Genomic DNA, 22,262 nt, shown 5'->3' on the forward strand with positions numbered 1-22,262 from the left:
TAAGATTCTGTGATTCTATTTTATCAGCTTCCATAGTTGAGCACCTTATATTATTTTATTTCAACTGTTTGTCCACATGTTTAACTTTTAAAGTTCACATGTTTAACTTCTCGTGTTCACAAGAGCAGATGGTTTTTGTCAGCAGCATCATTTATAGCAGCATCACTCTTGAATGTTCTCCTGCACTGCAGCAATGATACTCAAGGGACGATACTGTCCTAACACCACACCCTTTTCAAACTTTTTATTTTAAAATAAAAGCTTATTATTTTAAAGAAACTATTCACTAGCCATTTCTCCTAATTGTTGACTTCCTTACTTTTTTTTTTTTTTTTTTTTAAAACTGTGCTGATTTTAATGCAGTGATCAAATTTTATTTATCAGGTCTGGAAATAATTTTTATCCATTTTTACTATATGGGTTTTTTTTCCTTCCTTCAACTGATGATCTGCAAGTGCACACATATTATGGATGTACACATCTTCTCTTTTTCCATTGTGGAGAATGTACTCATCGCCTTCTGCTGTCCCTCATGTTTTCCATGTGGCATATGCAGTGCTGTGGCCAGCTTAATTGCACTTTCCTCTCATCCTCTAGAGGAATTAAATTCTTCTACTGCAATTTTCTCCTTTTGTCTCTTGTAGCTCTGTAGCTATTTTTCTGCGTTCATGCAACTTATCAGGCTTGAATTCCAATTTCTGTGTCTTATTTGGCAGATACAATTTTCCAGATGTTGACATATGTTTGTGCTAATGAGATAGTCATCATGCCTCTCAGGTCTGATCTCTCCAAAGATGAGGAAATGTTGGTCAAGCAGCTCCTGCCTGGCAGTTTCTGTCTCTTCAGCTGTCAGACTGTTCCATTCATTCTGGAACTCATCATAATTATGTGTGCTGTTGCTGTACTTGAAAAAGCAGACTTTGGCTTACTCTGTGAGAAACAAGGGCTTCATATAAAACTAATACTTTGATTTACTCAGCTTCTGCCTAGACAAACAGAGGTTTCCCCATCAGAGGTAACCCCCAATAATTTGGTTCTTTTACCAGTTGAGGCCATCAAGACAGCTGTATGAAACACTGGAGATACTAGCATTAGCATTTTTAGTTATTCTGTGAACTCTACTGTTTGTTCATGCCCAGCAATATATATAGCAGCAGCTGTCTTCATGGTAGCTTGCCTCTCTGTTACTTGATTTTTAATTTTGGAATCTTTAGTATTCGATTTTATTGGATATTATTTGCAGTTCATGCTGCATCTTGGTATCAAGCTATATGCTATCCTAGAGATATTTCCTTCTTCAGGAATTCATAAAGGCTGTTTTTTTAATCCTCTCTTCAAGACAGTATGCTTTTTCTTTAATACTCACTGCCATTTTTTTCAGCAAATGGTCATGAATAACACAGTGACACCATGGACGTGTCCTGCCTTGGATAAGTTGCACAGGAACCCCAAAAAGTCTTTTTGAGCTAAATTCCATGGTTACTACCATTCAGGTTATTTACTATGGTGTTCTGGCCTTCAGTGTTTACCTGGTTCTTGAAAACCCATTAGTTCAAGTATCATCTCATCAGTACAAGAGATATTTCTCCATTTATAAGTGACAATTTTGCATGGTTTTCTTGTTCAGAGACTTCTTCGAGTAGTGGATCAGTGTGTGGAACCAAGAAAAGAGCACCCACTGTGCTCAGCCTGAACTTTAGGGCCCAAGGATTTCTTGCCTCTGAGATCAAGTGAAACTCTGGTAACACCTTTTGGCATTACTACTTCCCTTAAAGTTTATAGACTTCTTAAGAAGGTATGCAGGTTTTCACAGGTATTTTTCCAAGAAAAGCAGAGATTAAATAACAAATTGATTTATTTTCATCAGTATTCCTGTTCTGAAAAATAACATCCTGGCTTTTTGTAGAATGGTTTGGGCTGGAAGGGACCTTAAAAATCATCTAGTTCCAACCCCCCCTCTGTGGGCAGGGACCCTTACCACTAGACCAGGTTGCTCAAGGCCCCATCCAACCTGGCCTTGAACACTTCCAGGGGGGTGACAGCCACAACTTCCTTGGGTGACCTGGTTCCAGTAACACACCACCTTCACATGAAGGAATTTCTTCCTAATGTCCAACCTAAATCTCCTGTCTTCAAGTTTTACCATTTCCCCTTGTTCACACCTGTGTAAAAAGCCCTGCCCCAGCTTTCTTGTAGGCCCCCTTTCATACCGGAAGGTTGCTATAAATTCACCTCAGAACTTACCTAGGTTGAACAACTCCAGCTTCTTTAGCCTGTCTTCTTCATAGGGGATGTGCTCCAACCTTCTCATGGATCTCCTCTGGACACATTCCAGGAGCTCCATGTCCTTCTTAGGCTGGGGACTCCAGCACTGGACACAGCACTCTAGGTGGGGTCTCACAAGAGCAGAGTAGAGGGGGAGAATCACCTCCCTCGACCTGCTGTCTCTGTTTCTTTTGATGCAGCCCAGGACACAGTTGGCTTTCTGGGTTGCATGTCCACATTGATGGCTCATTTTAAACTTCAGGTCCACCACCACTCCCAAGTTCCTCTCCTCAGGGCTGTCTGTAATCTTTTCTCCTTCCAACCTGTATTTGTGTGTGGTATTGGCTCAACCCAGGTGCAGAACCTGGAACTTGGTCTTGTTGAACTTCATGCAGTTATTTTGACATAGCATCTTTTCTTCTGGGTTCAAGAGTGCAGGAGTTAAACCAACACTACAGATATCCACCTTACATAGTTTGGTGAGAGTATTTTGGCATCTTTTGGTAGACACCTGAGATGATCAAGTTTTGAGTACAGTGCCAACTACATCTAAACCAGTTTTTCATCTTTACATTTGGTACTGGTTACAGCCAAAGACAGGAAGCAATTGAACCTTATGGAAGAAACTTAGTAAGATTCCACATGAATCAAAGAGCGTGCACTTTAGAATTGCAGTTAATCAGGCTGTCCTTTTTTTTCATGTGTTTAAAAAATTCCTAACAGATAATGGGCTATCTCCAAATGTTGTTAAAGGATGCTTTAAGTAGTACTTGAGGCAGCTGACAGTCCTGAGTTCCCAGGTCCACTTATCTAATGGGAGGTAATTCATGAAAGAGAATTGTTCCTCATGAGGAGAATTTTGTTCAGTCTAAAATGGACTGAGATAATTATCATTAGGTTCTTTATCTAGGTTATGTCTTTTTGAGGGAATACATGATAAGAATGAACTATAGTTTACAGATGTATGTGCTTGTAATGATGCAATGATTTTGCTGTTTCAACCAGAATTGATTCCTAGTTTAAAACACTTCAGTATTGCGCTCTTCCCTTGTGGTTTCAGAAAGCACACCAGCAAAATGTGCTACTGCATTAGTTACCAGATCAAATGAAAAAGATTTTTCCCTACCTCAGTGATTTCTATTGTAGAAATATTCTTAGAAGTTGAAAGAAGTGTTTCATTGCCTTCTGAAATTATTAACTCATCTTTCCCAAGAGTAAACCAGAGAAATCCATCTGAATTCTGATTCAAAGAGTGAAATTAGGCTATAAAGACCTTTGTGAGTCTAGTTCAAGACACAGTTATGAAGAAGTTGGCCAGAATAGCTCCAATTTAATTGAACCTGAATGCCTCAGTGAAAACTTATATCCTATTTCATGCACTTTCTTAAAACTTCATGGCAGATTACACATCACACAAATGCAGGATAAATTAAATTGATACATCCTTTTAACATGTATCACTTGGACATCCTACCATTTCCTTCCTGAAGTGAAAGAAAAAGCCCAGAAACATGCGTCAGTCACACCTCCTTTTCCTTTCAGACTTTCAGGCAGACATGTATTGGAATGTGCTTCTCATACAAATCTTGGTAGGGATAGCAAAATTTTTATTGTGCCTGAACTCTTGGCATTCCCTCAGTGCCGAAAGGGTTTTTCATTTTCCCTTGTGCTGCCACCAGTGAGCATAAAGACAGAGCTATCTACTCTATCTTAGTTTAATTCCATCTCTGCTGTGGAATCTCATACATATGGGAAGGAGAATGGATGATAGAGATATCTGGGTAAGTAATAGATCTTGAAGAAACTGGTTATTGTACAGGTGAGCAATTTTTTTTTTTCTTTCTGAATAGTCATCTGTGTAAGCTTCATGACAGGACACTGCCAGTGTTTATCATTCTGCAGTTTCATCAAAATAGAGGAAGATGAATTTTCTCTCAGTGTCACATTCTAACATATATCCGTAGCAACACAAGTTGTACTCTAGTCCACTGCTTCATCAGCCACTGCAGGAAAAAAAGTTATAGCTGCAATTATAATTAGCAGAAGGTTTTCTCCAGAGTCTAATGTTTATCACAATAAAGATCAAATAGTTCACATAGCTAAACAGAGGAAAACAGCAGCAACACAGGTTGAAGTTCATTGTGGGCCTGTTATGTTTCAGAGTTTATGACAAACAGTTGGCAAAACATACTGGCATCTTAAAAGGCAAATACTGTTTCATTTTCATTTACTTGTATTTCAAATGGGAATAATTCAAATGCTAATCAATCAGTCATAAGTCAAAGAGCTAGACACAAATAATTATTTAAATCTCTTGAGTCTATTCTGCATTAGTGGAGGTGCTATCTGGCTAAGCAACCAACTGCTTTCTCATGCCAGGCACATGTGTGTTTTTTAAGGTCATTACACATTGTGGAACATTACAAGAGCAAACTTGCACATCATTTAAACTAGGTTTATGTGAGACAGAAAGTGAAAACTTGTAACTGATCTCTCCTTGCTGGATAGGTTATTATTAGGATAAAGTTAAAAGATAATAATTTCTAGGAAGTTGGTTATAAGTCATCACTTGATTTTTTTTAATTTGCAATTTTGGCTTATATGAAAAAGTTGGTGTATTACTGTAGGAGAGTAATTATGTATGAATGCAGACTTTTCAAGTGCAGGTAATGTGATAAAGTCACACATTTTAAGTGCAGGTAATTTGTTGCCAGCAATTTCTCTTCCTCCTGTGCCTCAAGAGTTCACCTGTCTGAGTAGAGCACTATATGATGTCAAGGGTAATGGAGTGTTGAATTCACCCCTTGGATATTTGTCTGGGATGAACAGTGGACATTCCTTATGTGTTTGAATGTTTTATTCTGCATTATAATTTTAAAGGAGATTATTTTAATGTTATTATTTTAATATTATTATTTTAAAGGAGTTTCCAGTTTACATACAGGTGTTCAAATGAACTGTTCGCACTTCTGTTCTTTGAAATGGAGAGCTACACTTCCACACTTTCTTGGCTATCCATGAATGATATATCAAGAAGTACAGTCAATAGTTATTGTGTAATGCAGATAGGCATATAAATATTTCTCGTGTTTGGCACAGTTAATAGTTTCTGTGCTGAGTTACTTGTTATTCATCTTTTTGATGAGTCCTTGGTTAGGCTTGTCAGAACAATGAAGTAGTCTTGGGAAGATATTATCAGTGTTTCAGAAAGATTCAAAATATATGTAAACATGTTCTGCAGCTCCTGCTTTTGAAACTAAGATCTCTCCATTTGTTTCTTTAGAAATCAGCAATTACTTTCTCTGTGAATTCACTTTAGAACATAACTGTCAGCAGAAAGCTCCTCTGCCTGCAAAACCTAACAAATGTCATTGCCTGTGCTAGTGGTTTAATACTAGCCTTTCTTCTGCACAAGGGCAGTGGTGCCAGAAGTCTTGCACTGATCTGATACAAAAGCTTTGCATCTCTGCTGGAACACTCATTATAGTAGCAGATTTGAGACTGCCAGAAAATGGTGTTCCTACAACAAGTATCCTTGGTGATATATCGCAAATCCTTGAAAGCAGGAATTAAGGAATAACTCAGGTTTAGTCTTAAATCCCAGTGACTTATTTTGGCATTATGAATCCTGCTATGTTAAAATGTTTTCCAAAGACTAGTCACCTCTTTTCCTTTCCCCTTATTCTTTATCATGATGTGAACACACTTTGAAGAGAAACAATGGTAAACTATTGTCAGTCCTAATACAATAGGGACAGAAGCAAGGTGGTAAATCTGACAAAAAGGCAAAAATGCTAAAACCATTGTTTCTTACTTCTGCTGCTGAAGTGGCTAAAAAACCCATATGGTAACTTAAATGTATTTAATATATTCATCTGAACCCTTGTGGTCTTGCAGACCAATCCGCAGACCAAGAAAATGCAGAAAATCTTTCATCAAGATTACTTTTTTCTGATGGATTTGTTAAGCCCGTGATTCTAAGAACATTCATCACAAACCTATCTATCAGGACAGTCTGCTTTGCACCTTTTGGTCCAGCTAATACAGAAGAAACAGGAGTTACTAATTTATTTCCTATCAATATTAAAGTAAGGAGGGTTTCCTTTACAAATAACAATACCATTAATTTTGTAATATAATTCTTCTAAGTTATGCCAGTTATATAAACCAATAAAGCAATGTATTTTCTGAGGAGCAGCAACGTTTCTTCAATTGGTCTTTGGAATATATGTGGGACATCTGAATCTGCAGCTGTGAAGGTGCTCTTAATCGAAGAATATTTTTAAAGGGAGTCCTTGGTACTTGAATGTCTGACACCAAAATAGCCCAGATGAACGTTCATAATTCCTAGAGAGTTTTTGATGAAAACTTCCTTGAAGACTTAATCTGCTCTGTTGGGTTAATACCTGCCTTTTCTCCTGCTTAACCCGGACATGGCAAATTCCAAACTGCAGGCACTGTGTTTCTCTTCTTATCACACCTGCTGGTGTATGTGTAAGCCTTCTAGCTTCCCAAAAATTCTGGCTTCTATGCTTCTTTGGAACTGCCTACTAAACTTTATTTACAAACAACCCTTGCTTATCCATGCTATATATCTGACAGGACTGTGCTATGTCCAACAGAGAGGGCAAGCGCTCTTGCTTTGAGGTCTTGCTTTGCTTCTTTTCCCTTCTCTTTCCTGTAATCTTCTTCCTGCTCTTTGCATCACTTCATCTGTCCTTTCCTTGGGTGAAGATAATGTGCCTGCAAATTGCACCTTGGGAGGGAGAAACACATTTTTGCTTGGCGTAAAACTTGGTTGATAAAAAGGCTGTTAGTTCCAAACAAGTCATCTTCACCTAGTCTCCCCATCATTTTCCAGGACAATCTACCGTAAAAAGGATGATCGGATTGAAGAATTGGAAGAGGCACTCCAGAGAAAGTGTTCAGATAACTGCAGAGCGGGAAATGGTGCCTAGCACAAGAGGAGTCAGCCAGGATCAAATGCTGAGAAACAGGTCCTGCAATCTTATAAAGTCACTGATAGTTCTCTTAGGAAGTAACCAGACAGTAAGTACTACTTTCTCCACTTTACTGTGAAACACAGCTGGTTTTGTTTGATGATCCTTTATCTCTGTTCCAACATGAGGTAACAGAACTCATGAAGTCTACCAAAGCCTTCATGATTAAGTTGTATTTCATAGGAAAGGTTTTCTGACATTAAAAGGAACGGTAAGGTAATCCTGAACTTTAAAATATTAAGTAGTAACACTTCTGATCTGTCTTGCCTGTCCAAGCGATCTTCCTAAGTGCAAGCATACGTAGGTTCACTGTCTTGTTCATTGAATGCATTTCAAAACGATGGGTTTTTATTAGCATAGCTGTGTTTATGGACAACAGTCCTGTTGCATTTGCAAAACATCTGGATAAAGAGACATAACCCGTGGCTTGAGGCAACCATGCACACAGAAATACACACTTGTGTTTTTGAAGCCACAAATGTAAAACTTCTGTGCATTTATTCATTCTGTGTCACTGATGAGATACCCTGAAGAATCATATACGCCTGATTTTAACTCATGTAAGTACTCCTGAAGAAAACATACCATAAATAGTGAATAAGATTCCACAAGACTTTGATAAAGCTTTTGAAGCAGAAGCTGAACCTGATGTTCTTACCGTGCTTTTTGTAAACCTTTTTTTGAGAGTGTTTTTCATTGTTCCGTACTTGACAATAACTTGCAAATTAAGGCATTTGATCCATTGAACTGCAATGGTGTAATCTCTTTGTTACTTACATAGAAAATGTTCTGACCAACTTTACTGTAAACATTTTAAGAGGTTTTTCCAACATGTATTCTTATATGCAGGTACTTTAATGAAAAGGATATAGACCTCTTGGTAATAATACAAGGTTTCCGGAAGAATACAGCTGTTTCAGTTTAGGCTAGAGTCAAACTCAGCTGTTTGCTGATAGATGTATTGACAATAATTCTGGCTGTTCTAAGATCCTAGACAATGTTAGGGAGTTGACTTTCAAGATTGCCTTATTTCCAGACTTCTTGTAGCCTTTAAAAAAAACCTGCATGACATGGAAGTGTTAACTAGGTAGTGAATAACACATCAAAGATCAGATATCCTTGAGAGGGAAATGTATCTTCAGGTTCTATGCCAAGATGCAAAAAAGTAAATAGAGTAGTATGTGTGATTGATGCCAGGATGTCATAATGTTAATTTCTTCAAGAAGTCTGCAATAGGGAAACAAGGAGCTGTTGTCCAGAGAAATGAAGTTTTATTTATACACTAGGCATCCTAAAACAAGAAACAGAGAAGGATGATAGTGCTTTGGAATATGCACAAATTTCAGGTTTGATAGTAAGGAGGCTTTTCAAAGTATCACAGCACAGCCAATGAGAGGCACACAATGAGATCCGATGATCACCAGCGTGGTGAAAAGGGAAATAGCTGGCAAGCAGAGAGGTGGAGTACAACCTGAGGGATGAGGCCAGGCAGGGAAGTGTGCAGCCTGAGAGTCAATAAGCCATAAGAATCAGTGAGAGAGATTGAGAGGACAGAAAGAGAGCCAAGAGGAGTAAGATTGGGGTAAAGATTGGTGGAATATGATGGCAACGGTGTCATGAAAAAGAAATTATTTGGGATCTGGTAGTGTGTACAGAAGTCAGGAGGAGGAAGAAGGATGGGTTGAAGCAGCAGGATCGCCTGCCCAGGGACTCCATTTGTTTTTGCTAATGTGACGCTTGTCAAGGCTCTGAGCAACATGATCTAGTTGAGGTGTCCTGCTTTCTGCAGGGGAGTTGGACTAGATGACCTCTAAGAGGTCCTTCCCAACCCAAATTATTCTAGGATTCTATGATCAAAAGAAGGGAAAAGTTACCATCTGTCCCATCAAAGACTGACAGCAGTGTCATACTACAACAGAAGAGACAACCTGCCAGCTCTGAACAAGTCTAGTTTTTAAAAATATAACCAACCAAGATGTCATGAAAGAACAGCAACCAGAGTATCTTATTCCAGTTAGGCACTGGAAAGTTGCTGTGCCTCATTTTGACAGTAGGATTTTGTTTTGGTAGAATTAAATACAGGCAAGAGAAAGAGTGATGGCAAGTAGCTGTTTTTTCCAAGGTAAGAAGGAGACTTTCCTTCAAATGCTTTTCATTTCATATTAAATTGCTTTAAAAGAATGCCCTCTTTGATATATTATGTTCTAAGGAAAGTTCTTTGTATAATTGTGAAAGACAGTCTTAGATAACTTCAGAGTTTTAAAAATGCAAAGCAATGTTTACGATCTTAGTGGCAAATCATTTGATTTTTACATTTGGATCATTCTTTAGACCAGGTATGGATGATATGTGTGATATTAAAATGTTAATGTTTGTCCAAACTGATTATAATTTGCTTTTAACTGCATGCTTTTTCTTCCTCTCTTCTGTTTACTTGTTTTCTACCATACTGCCAATTCACTGCCTGTCTGGAAGCTGTTTAATGAATCAGTGCATGAGATCAACCATTTTGGCTTTAAGTGGTTCAAGGTATGAGGACATCTCATTTGTGTGTACCTCTACCCCAATATGTAGTGTTGATTTTGTAGCTCTGTGTTGTGTAATCCTACCCTCCATCATCTCATGGTGTATGGTTTCCTGCTATTTTATAGGCCTCAGATTTGAATAACAGCATCCATGAAGGTACTGGGGATCTCATGGTTCTCAAATAACTGTTTCAGATTAAAATCTTGCTTTCCTTAATGCAGTGTTTGAAAATTTCCTGGTGGTGTGTATTAATTTAGGCAGCAGATTATCTGTGTTGATACACAACCTATATATGGCAAGATTTCTCCACAGCATTTTAAACAATGCTTTACCTTGGCAGCTCTCTATTACATCATTTTACAAAGTACCTACCTCTAGATAGTATTATGTGTTGTTGTTCAAGAGAAAAGCAGTCTTGAGTCACCTCGAGGTCTCATTTGAAGGAGAAAATCATGCAGATTTGCTTACATTAATTCTTGCTTGGGACTGTAAGGACCTTAGCAACTACTTGTGTTAATATTTGTTAATATTTGTTTAAGGCTAGCCTTGTGCTTTTTTCACTTGGAATGGTAAAGTGGCAGATTTAAAGTTCATAAAATTGAGGAATGCCTCTTCTTTTTGAAAATTTCTTACACAGAAGCTTCCAGCTGTGCTGTTGCCTTGCCATCATATTCCTTCAAACCCTTCACTGAATTTCATCCTGAGTTCGGTTGGCTTGGTACGATGGGATTACTTTCTAGTTACTGAAGCAAGGTTCTGCTGTTTGCTTTCTCTTAAATACAATGCTAAAGATTTACTTCCAGAAGTTTTACCAGAGGTGGAAACTTTCCTGAGCTGCCAATGGGACTCTACTTCTTCAGTTAGCCGCATGTTCAACCGTCTTGTGGCAATGCCTGTGCTCTCACATAATTAATGTGTGCTTCATTTATTTCTGTTCATGATCCTTAATGTCTTTTGGGAAAAGAGTGCTAAAATTGTATGTGGAATTAGCATACCATTTTTTCACTACTTGGAGTGAGTTAATACATCACCCCAGAATTTTTCTCTTTGGAGAATCAAGCTATGCTATATAAATTGACAACCTGTGCTGTGCTGCACAACATTAAATACTTTCTTTGAATAAGTTATGTCTGAACTGTCTGGCATGGTGACATATCCTAGTTAACCTGAAACTGTCTAAAATGAAGCAAAATGGAAATCAGCACAATCTACAGAAGGCTCATAAAAGCCCTCTGAAATCCTCAGGCAGATATTCTGAGCTGAAGGCTTCCTTTGGCCCAGTTTCTCGCGCTAACCTTAGCAGCAATCACAGAGTAAGTGTACCCTAAGAAAGGCTATTTGAAGATGTCCACGTATAAAGTTGTGGCTGGAGTATCATGGAATTAACCATAAATCAAGAGATTTTGTTGGACATAACAAATTGTGCCTAATTAATGTGTGCAGAATGTGCTGAATATGCTGAATTCTAGTCTCTCTGCCTCTATATGAGATTTTTGAATGGTGATCAAAATACAGGGTTTTGCAAGATTGTGTGTTATTCCTTGAAGCAGTGACAGCTGCTGTGTTCCTAAGAGACTGGAGAGATTCATTGCTACCCATGGAAGACAAACCCAAGATAGTTTCCTAAGACTGTAGATCCGTATGAAATAAAGCGGGACAGCTTCCTTTGGTATGGCTACAAGAGTAAAGAAGCATAGTGAGAACACTGCATTGGGTAATGGTTCCGGTTGAGGAAATAAATTCTAGGCAGAAATAAAATTTGTTACTTGTTACAGTCTTCAGATACAGAGACTACAACAGGTCTCTGTCCTCAATAGAAATAAGAATTCAGTTCTTCACTGGTTTATTCAGACCAGACTCAAAATACGTTGTATGTGTTAAGCAGAGATGGTGACTGCTTCCTTCCCGAGAGCTCTTGTCCCAGGGGAAGGCCATTGCTTATTTATATGGCTTGTGGCCCTTGTTTAGGAGATACAACTGACAAGGTTACCTCCAAACATCCTGACAGGACACAGCTGTGACTTACTGAGTCCTGAGCTCTGGTGGCTCAGGAGTTTTTTCCAAACATCTGTGAATTTTTATTCCTCCTCCTTCATGCAAGAACTCCGTGCTCATGGAGTATGAGCAAAAAGTACTCTTGATTGATACAAAAGTAGCATTCTGCTTGACCAAGGCTCCTGTATTTCTGTTTCTGTGGGTTTTGCAGGAGCAACATAGCAATGTCAGATCTCACCCAGTCAGTCTAGTATTATTAATGGTCCTCATTGCCCAGAGCCACCGGTGCAGGCAGTAAGGAAGGACACAGCGTTAACTCAGGAGCATCCTCTAATGCTTTTTCTATTATCAAAGTCTTTTTTTAAGAGACCAGCTCATGGAAAAAAGGAGAAATCAGCTGTCTAAGGATCTCATTTCCACAAGGATAAGAACATTTGCATTCAACTACAGTATGCTGCAGCTATTCAGACCATACTCTTTTGTTCTCTCCCTGCCTCCTCTCCTTTTTTCCAGTTGATAATGTAAGAATGGGACAGTGGCAGCAGTTCTGTTAAGCCACAAAACCACTCTGTATTATTAGGGATGGTGAATGTACAAATCCCTAACAATCTAGAAACTAAAGGCACAAAGACTTCAGAAATCAGAAATAAATTCTTTACTGTTAGGGTAGTGGTAAAGGTGGCCCAGAGAAGTTGTGGCTGCCCCATCTCTGGAAGTGTTCAAGGCCAGGCTGGATGAGGCTTGGAACAACCTGGTCTATGTGGGAGTATCCCTGCCCATGTAGTGGGGTTGGAACTGGAATAGGGGTTCAGCTTAGTGATATCCTTAACAGTGTCCCAATTACAAGAATGAAAATGTCTTCAGAGGGAATAGCAGTGGGTCACACTGCCATAGGTAGAGAAGCCAGAAGCCATGATGCATTTCCTCTATCCACCTGCAGCATATTGCAGCTCATGCACTGTGGTGTGGTAAGAGAGCTTGAATTGAGTCCAGAGCTCCAGTCTGTGTGGTGGGGTAGAGTCATTCAGCTTTACACCCTCTAACTGTCAGTGTGCAGAGCTTTCAACTGGTTGTCTTAGTTAAGGGATGTCCTTATCTTCAAACCAGAAATTAAGTTTTAATTTATTAGGGGGAGAGGGATTTCTTTTGAGTACTGCTTGCTTAATTCTCTCATTTTCTTCTGATATTTTTAGCTCTCAAAAAGCTATGCCTAACAACTTCCCAATTACTATAAGAATTTGAAAAGTTGTTCCTTAAATTCAGAATAGCCAAGAATTTAGTTAAATGTCTTGGATATAATCTTTTAAGAGTACCTAAAGCCACCCTACTGCTTTAAGCGAAAATGGGGCAATGATGAAACATAATTCATTTCCCTCTTACTTTTTTAAAGGTTTATTAGCTTGTGATTTAAGCAAACCATCTGGTTGCTGGCAATCCAAGTTATGTCAGACTCAGTGCTTTCTCCTGTAATATGGTTACTTGAGGCAGTTAAAATTACATACTTAAGTCCCAAGTCTGGCCTGTGCTTTTTCCGATGTCTCAATCTGTTCTGGGAAATCTCTGGGATCCAAACAAGTTTGCATGAAGCCAGAACTCTTGTCTTTGTGTTTTCTTTTCTTGTATATTTCTTTTTCTTTCCCTCTGTCCTGCAATCTAATCAGCTCAACTGAGTAACAGATAGTGCAGAAATTTGCAGTCCCTTTATCATTTCAGTAGTGTACATAGTGAAATGAAAAATAGTTTAAAAAACTCAAGAGCTTTAAGAAAGGAAAGAATTGTCTGAGAAAGTTGCACTTTAATGAGAAATGTTGATTTATTTTTTTAGTCCTAGTAGTATTCTTACTACTGACTTGTAATTGCAAGAACTTTTTGTTTTTCTGGCCTAATTCATTCTGGGCATAAGTACAGATTTCTGGTACATTTTGTCTTTAATTCTCATTTCTTGTTTATTCAAGAAAGGTCTATGTTCAGAAAGCAAAATAATTTTAAATATGAACTTAGGCCACTGAGGTGGTATTGAAAATAAGATCTCTATTGATTGATTTATACAATGCTCATGGAAAATTAATTGTACATGTTGGTATTTGTATCTTTTTTTCTCTAAAATGTCATCATTTTTTATTCTGTCTGGAACTTTTGAGACACAATAATGAATATAAGCAGCTATCCTGTAGCCCACTGTGTCTTTCCTTAAATCAGAAACATTAAAATGTGTCTGTTTTCAGGCATTGTAATTAAACATTAAACTATAAGTTTTCCATGTGTCACTGGCGTCTAAAGTACAGTCTTTCCAGTGTAGCAGTAGAGTTTGTAGTGCAGTAGTCAAGTCCCTTTGTCATGCCCTTTGAAGTCTTTAATTATGGACTGATTTGTAGTCCTTTTGTGCTTGATCAAAAGAAACAAAAAGTCGAGGAAGGGAAAATAGAAAGACTAACAGATACTTGGGGCCATCTGGGCAATTGAAACTTTAGCTGCATCAGTGAAAAACGTCATGAAGTTCAACAGGATGAAATGAAAGGTCCTACAGCCTGGTTGAGGCAATTCCCAGTATCCAGTACAGACTGGAGAACGAATGGATTGGGAGCAGCCCTACAGAAAAAATTTGGGGGTAGCAGTGGATGAAAAATTCTATTGTGAGCTGGCAAAATGTACCACACAATGCAGAAAACCAATCATGATCTGAGCTGCATAAAAAGAAGCATGACCAGTGGCCTGAGACTGCTGAAAAGCATAGCTGCCCCCTGCATTGTAGTTTAAAATTCACCAAGGTGTTTAGGAATCCTGTCTGGATTGACACTGGTACTGAAGTTTTTGGGCTCAGATTTTAAGAGTTGGCCAATAGCTGCTGCATAAGTTGATGTAGGCCGCCTTCTTTCTGCAAAGGAAGAAACATCTGCTGTGTCTCAGAAATTTTGAGGCAATGCATGAGTTCTCTCGTAACAAGTGGGACTTCAAGCCTGCCTACCCTGATCCAATGAGCTAGTACAGAGGTTGTAAAGTTCACAGCCTCATTAGTACTTTTCATATCGCAGTCCCTTTCTTAATATTTACTGTATTATTAATACTTCTGGGGATTTTGACCAACCTCTGTCAAGTCCCTGTCTTCACATTGCCCAACACGCAGAAATTTCATCGGAAGCACCATTTAACTTGAAGATAATGTGGTGTCTGAATGTCTGTGCAACAGCCTGTTTTCTGCTTATGACACTTGCATCTGAGTACCAAAATGTAGAGTTCATAGGAGCAGGGCTGATTAAGATGACACAACAGCCTCCTGAAAAATATTTAGGTTTTGTTTGATATTATATAATTCCTTCTGTTCTGTTGCAGGATGCCATTGACATGGTAGATAAATATTCTTCTGTTTTACTGCAGTTTCTCTCCACCTTGCTTTCAAAACTTTCTAAGAGGAATGTGAATGATGACCTTTCCTTTTCCATTACTGTGATTCCCATACTGATCGGATTTGCAGTTTGCCCCTTTTTCACATAGTTTGTTCCATCCCTTGGGAACTCTCTTCTGTAATAGTAGCTTCATTCAGCTTCATGTTCGTACTTAAAGATAAACTGTTACCTGCCCAGGTCACTTAAGGCCTGAAAACAACAGAAAAAGTAGTCTCTATTTAAGTTCTCTATATATCCATCCTGCTCAGAATATATGGAGGCCTTTCAGAGAATTTAATCACAGATGAGTTGGAGATGGTCAAAGATCTGCTCTGTTATCCGTACTGTAATTTCAGCAGAGAGAAGAGAGCAGCAGGATGCACTCTTTACAGCACCTGAAATGGGAACTTTCTACTTAAAACTGCCAGGGCACAAGCTTACCTGCAGTTGAATTGAAAAGTCAGCAGGGTGGCATCTGAAAAAAGTCTCAAGCATGCCAAGAACTCTTGTTCTTGGCAAGTATTTTTTAATTTATTATATAATTAGCTGCTCTCAAGGAAAAAAAAATCAGGGGTACATCAGAATCTTTTTGTATAGGCTAAATTAGATAAGCTGTGCCAGCAATTTACTTCTCGTGAATATTGTCTCTATCATTTCCCACCAGACTGCTTACTAGAACACATACAGGCAGGTCTACAGTAAGATTCACAAGCTGCCAAATAAAATGTTTGGTTTTGCAGAAATTTAATTGAAATGCTTCAATGGAATACCTATAACCTGATGAATCTGAACTCTGAAGTCTTTATTGTGAATATAGTCATCAGTATTTTGGTGAATTTTGTCTTTAGTAAGTCACATGGACAAATAGTACTTGCTGGAGGTGGAAAGTAATGGCAGTTAATTGAACTAAGTTGTTGGCACAGTTTAAGAGCCACCTGCAATCCCAGCCATTCTAATGCATAATTAGGGCCAATTTTCTTTTAACCTGCAAAAATGCAGAATGTAACCTTACAATTAAAAGAATGACTGAATGGAGCAAAGAGAAAAATATTTAAGTACTTTCAGTAACTACTGCTGCAAGCTGCTCCTGCAGAATTGGATCTTTCCACCCAGCCCTAGGAGCCCTGGCCTACATATCTGCCTCTAACCTTGTCATGTCTTATTAACAGCATGGAGTTGTTATGCTACAGATCTGCATCAAGCACATGTTAGCATCACAAATCTTGATGACTGGGAATGAAATGAAGGATGTCAGAAATCTTCAAACCTGATTATGGAAAAGATGTTCTTCAAAGATTGTTTTTCTTGGCAAATGACAGATTGACACAAACAGTTTTGATAGCTGCTGTTGACTGGGGGCTTGTTTATTCTTTATTTGAGGTTGTTTTCTGTTTTAAGCAGAGTTTTCTATTTGGCCTACCTCTTATTCTTCTGAGATGGAAGGAAAATGTTTATGTAGGTAATTCTGATCCACTCAAGGAAAAGAACTCAAATCTTAGAAGCTGATACACTATACTATAGCTTCATTTCCCCAGCACATTGTTGTTTTCTCTTGTAGGCATCTATTTCAGGCATCTATTATCATATCCTAATAGTGGTTTTTCTATTCATTTTCTGCAGTTTTTTCATTGCATTCTTTCCTGTTATTTTCTCTATTTACTTTATGGAGTTTCTCTTTGTTTTTAAAAATTCAGTTTCTGATCTTGTTTTGCCCACTATGCAAAGGGCACCCTGGTGAAGTCCATTGATGATACCAAGATGGAGTGGAGAGCTGACACCCAGAAGGGAGAGCCACCCCCAGGATCACTTAGTCTGGGAGGGCCTAACAGGAATTTTATGAAGTTCCGTGTAGAGAAGTGTAAGGTCTTGCACCTGGGAACACATAACCCAGGAGTGCAGTTCATACTGGGATCCACGTGGCTAGAGAGCTGCCTTGTGGAAAGGGACCTGGGGGTCTTGGAGGGCAACAAGCTCAACATGAGCGAACTGTGTTGCAGCAGCGAAGAAAGCCAACAGGTTGCATCAAGAAGGGCATCACCAGCAGAGACAAAGAAGTCATCATCCTGCTCTACTCAGCACTTCCTTGACCCCATCTGGAGTACTGTGTTCAGTTTTGGTCTCTGATGTACAAAAAGGATGTGGACAGGCTGGAGAGGGTCCAGAGAAGAGCCATGAGGATGGTCAGAGGACTGGAGCACCTGCCATACAAGGCAGAAAACTGGGTCTGTTCAGCCTTGGGAAGAGAAGGCTTAGGGGAAACCTTATTACAATGTTCCAGTACTTAATGGGCAGCTACAAAGAAGATGGAGACTCCCTATCTACAAGGAATCACATGGATAGGACAAGGGGTGATGGGCACAAGTTGCTCCTGGGGAGATTCCATTTGAATACAAGAAAAATTTTCACTATGAGGCCAGTCAGACGTTGAATGGTCTCCCAGGGCAAGTGGTGAATTCCCCCACTTTAGAAAGTCTCAGCTCGACAGGGTGCTAAGACATCTCACATGAACAATAATATTAGAAGGGTTGGACCAGATGATCCTTGAGGTTCCTTCCAACCTGACGTTCCATATTCAGTGATTCACTAAACAGTAAGACAGGAAAAGTTTGGTTGTTATATGCATGCTGGCCCATTTGGACTATGTGTCACTGAAATTCTGCTCCAGTCTTTTGATTACTGGATGGATTATTGCATGTACATGTTGAATAGTTTTGATAATTGAATATAAAATTGCTTCTTCATTTTCTGTGCAGAAGAAGAATGCTTATTGTCAGCTGCATTGAGTGGAAGTAGATAGGATTTCTGCAGTGAGTACTGCACAATGTGTTTCATAAATCTGCTAATTCTGAACTGCAGTGTTTCTCACACTGTCACTGATTGAGGATGAAAACCAATCTTCTTATCTGCACTTGTCCTGAGACATTAGTTCTGCCTTTAGGGGCACTAAATTTATTAAATCAAGGATTGGTATGTTCCATTCCTGTCATCCTTCAGCACCTTTATAGCAAATGATGCTCCCAGCTCTCTTTGTAAAAAGGTGTAAGTACATACTGACCTTAATTTAATTTCAGTAATTCAGCTCCAGGATGGAGCACAATTTCATCGTTATGCAGGGATATAAATGCAATGCAATGCTGTGTTGTACTACTAAATCTATGCAAATGTTTGATTATGTGCAACAGTAGCATCTGAGTTACTCCCATTTGAAGTACATTACAAAATTGTTTATGAACACTTGATTGTGATAGAAAGAAAAAAAACTGTGTGGAAGAAGTCAGCAAAAAAGAATGTGTGCCATTGAGCATTATAAAATTATTAATAGAATACCTAGAGGGGTTTGTATGTAACATGTAGGTACATTTGAGCATTTATTGTGGATTTGCATGTCAATTAGTGATAAATTCTAGCTGAGACAGAACCTGCTTCAAGTTCAAAATAAAATGTTATAATGTTCGTTTATGTAACATCTGTGCTGGAACTTAAATTGCATTAATTCAGAACCTTTCCTATTTGCCAGAGATATCAACATTATTCTGCTCTACCTGTCTACCATCAGCAAATCTTTGAATGTCTTTCATGCTGCTAAATCACAAAACATGCCTATAAGCATCATTCAGCCAAAGTTTGGAGAGAAGTAGTCTTACTTAACGTCTCACAGGGGAATCCAGTTCTCTCCTTTTTTGGAAACATTACCTTTGTTCTTAAAGTGGATTTGGAGCTTTCTTTCAGCATCACTTACAGAGTAATTTTTTTATACTTTTGGTATATTATTGATACATTCCATTTAATACCTAGCACTTTATAGGCGAATTTTAACATATTTAGGCCATCCTTTTTTCCTTGTGGTACATTTTCTGAAACATAAATACTGAAGAGTTGAAGAGTTGTAATTTGGTCTTGCAATGGTAATGTTCCAGTGACCAGACGATGTTAATTCACAGGCTTAGGGCTACTTCAGTCAAGTGTAGGCATCCTGTCCACAGCACCAGATGATAGTTCCAGTCTACAGAAGTGTTATGCAGTGTGTATACACTGGTAACCTTTGTGCTTTGCCTTAGTTATGACCCTTAGTAAGTTCCAGTTGATAGCATTACACTGATTTTCTGTCTCCCTGTTTTCCTCAAAAATGTTTTAGGTAGAAGAGATGATGATGGCCATGGAGAAGGTTAAGCAGGAGCTAGAGTCAATGAAAGCAAAATTGTCCTCAACACAACAGTCCTTGGCTGAGAAGGAAACTCATTTGACCAACCTACGAGCTGAAAGAAGGAAACATTTGGAAGAAGTCCTGGAGATGAAGTAAGTGGTTTTTCCTTTATTTGTAGACATGTTTTATTGATATCTCTGAATTCTCCTCAGATCCCTGGTATTCTTAGGGCAATCGCTGTATGAATATGTCTCTATAGGTGGCAACTATCTATGTAATCAGTCAAGCCTTCAGAAGTCACTTCTGACCACTTCTGACTTCTTCCTAAACAATTATTTGGACTCAGTTATTTTGTTTATCTTAGGAATGTGCCATCTTGCTTTGACTAGCCTATAATACACTTTAAGGTAAGACACAAGTCAGTGTAGCAAATGACAAAGAAGGAAAGAGAGAAACATAACATCAGGCAGTTGTCTGATCTGTTGAGGGGTTTTTCATACTCATGTCAATGACTCATTAGCACTAGAACAGAGTTTGAAATTATCAGTCAGACTTCTCTTTGTGATCTATACATAAGGAGGCCCAAATAAAACTGATCTTTGAGAAGGTGGGTAGGAGTGAGGAATTAAACTTCTAAGGCTTAAATACTTCCTAATTTCTGACTGTGTATCAGAGACAAATGGTTATCCATAGTTTAGGGAGACATGAATTCATTTAGTGTGGTGATGGATAGTGCTGCCAGCAGTTCATTAGCAACACTTTTAGTTGTTTAGCCAGCCCTGAAGAGAAGGAACATTTTTATTGGCAGGATCAGCAGTGGTTCCTTCAGTGTGGTTTTGCGAGCCATTATTTATTTATTTAACTTTTCTAGGCAAGGTTTTTTTTTTTCTTTTGTTAGTGAAAGGCTAGAAAAACAGCTGTTACAAAATGGAAAGAGAGGTGGCTTAGATCTTGAAACTCTAACTTAGGACTTCTGCGTAAAGTGGTCCAAACCTCCCCAGCTCCATATTCAGCTACAACAGTCTGATCTAGTCCTGGCAGAAGGACATTGGAGGACTACACTTCTTAAAAGAGGCACTTTTTATTTTTAATAAAAAATTTTATTGAGCTATAAATTTGACTGCCTTAAGAGTTGGTGTATTGGGGGATGGGAAGAATAGTTCTTTAGGTGATGTGGGAATCCAAAGCAACTGGAGATATATCCCATATCCAATCACTTGGCAGTACTTTTCTTCGGCCAAACTGCTCTGCCAAACCTTCTTGTTAAAATATACACGAAGTGTGCAGTTTATCCTGAAATGTATTTGGAATTTTGTAGCTCTAGAGCCTTTAATAAAACTGCTCCCTTCTTTTAAATGATGACCTCTCTTAGCTGTGTAAGTTATTGTTGGAAAGTTGTACTGAAATGTAGTATCAGGAACTGCATAAACTGGTAGATCCATTGTACCTCAGAAGGAAGACAAACACTGGAGAGAATGGTAATGCTGTCAGCACATGGAGAGAAAGATGGAAAAAACATTACGCTTGTATAGTTAACAAGCTGAGCATGTTTTAGTCATAGCTGGTCTGTCTTAAAGTTTTACAAAGCTGCCAAAGGCATCAAAACTTCAAAACTCACCCTCACCATGAAGCTCTGCTGCAAACAAGTCTCTACTGAGGGCTCCCAGTCAGTTAAATATCTTGTATTTATGTACAGAAACTCCACTATATTGTTTTTTGCCCTACTTTCCCAGTCTATGCCTTTTATAAAAAGCAGTCTTGCCATCTGTTTTCTAGTTTTGCTAAAAGCTTCTAATGTTAAAATGTTTCCTGCTATTTCCACTCAAAAATACCAGTAATTAAGTGGTGAATTCTGTGAAGCAGTTAGCTGGTTTTGTTATCCTTAATGAAATACAGTAGCTTTTTTACAGATACTGTTCAAAGATACGGTAAAACATCATTGTTTACCAAGTTTTAGGGCATGCTTCACTAGGAAAAGTTTGAGGTACTCAAAAGCAGCACTAATTAAATTTGAGATTTGATAGAGAGGTAACTTAACAGCCTGAGCCCTGCAGTCAGCTAATGGGGCAGGGGAGCATACAAGGAAAAAAGCTTGGGGAATACTGCTTTAAGAAATTCTAGTTATGGCTGAAAGAAAGTTTTAAAGAAACAAGAGGACTTCAGAAAGTTACCTATGGGTTTTAATAGGAAGCTATTAGATATTATGTTAATGAAAATATTTGTTTAAAATACTATTTCTTAGAATAGAATTTGTATTTACTACTGACTCAGTAGCCCCTAGAAGATCATTTCACACTCTTTAGGGAATACTGAGGCACTAGAATAAGACAAGTGTGAATTATTCCAAGTAAGAAATGAAAATACTCCTTAAAGAAATATGAATTTTGAAGCCTTCTCCCTTTAAGTCAAATATTTTAATTTTCTTTTTTTAAAAAAAATTGTTGTAAAAAATTATGAGAGAGGTAGATAATGGTCTCTCTATTTATCTCATCAAGCATGATCTACCATAAAAAAATACCAGTGGACTGCTAGGATTTTTGTTTTGTTTTGTTTTCTTAAAGAAGTTCTAATGTTTCCATCATTCACAGCAAATCTTTTAAATTAGGCAGGAATAAAGTGCTGTCTACAGAGAAATCTCTGTTCTTTGTCCCATAAAAACCTGCTTAGGCTGAGCTGAGTTATAAACTGTTGAAAATCACCAGTTTTCCTTTCCCTTTTTTTCTCCTGGTGTTGTCAGCAAATTTTGGCAGTGTGTGAAAATAACTGAGCACAAACAGTCTAATCTGGGGCTGAGTTCATGCAATTGCCAAAACTGTAGCAGCGGACACTGCACTTATAGGGAAGGGGAACAGACACTGTGTCTGCATGTAGAGAAGAGATTTTTTATTTTTATTTTTATTTGACTAGGCAGGCCTTTTGTTATGGTCAGAAGGACCAAAAGATTCTTCC

At 38.4% G+C, this 22,262-nt stretch overlaps 1 protein-coding gene across 1 annotated transcript in view; it reads left to right on the forward strand.

Moving 5' to 3' along the window:
* ERC1 (ELKS/RAB6-interacting/CAST family member 1) overlaps nucleotides 1-22,262 on the forward strand; it is a 277,653-nt gene that overhangs the window by 161,596 nt on the left and 93,795 nt on the right. The window contains 6 exon segments of the mRNA XM_030447002.1: nucleotides 7,127-7,135; nucleotides 7,137-7,178; nucleotides 7,180-7,218; nucleotides 7,220-7,246; nucleotides 7,248-7,262; nucleotides 19,305-19,465. Of these exon segments, the coding sequence (XP_030302862.1) occupies nucleotides 7,127-7,135; nucleotides 7,137-7,178; nucleotides 7,180-7,218; nucleotides 7,220-7,246; nucleotides 7,248-7,262; nucleotides 19,305-19,465 (293 nt within the window).

Source organism: Calypte anna, chromosome 1 (assembly GCF_003957555.1).
Source record: "Calypte anna isolate BGI_N300 chromosome 1, bCalAnn1_v1.p, whole genome shotgun sequence".
Classification (NCBI taxonomy): domain Eukaryota; kingdom Metazoa; phylum Chordata; class Aves; order Apodiformes; family Trochilidae; genus Calypte; species Calypte anna.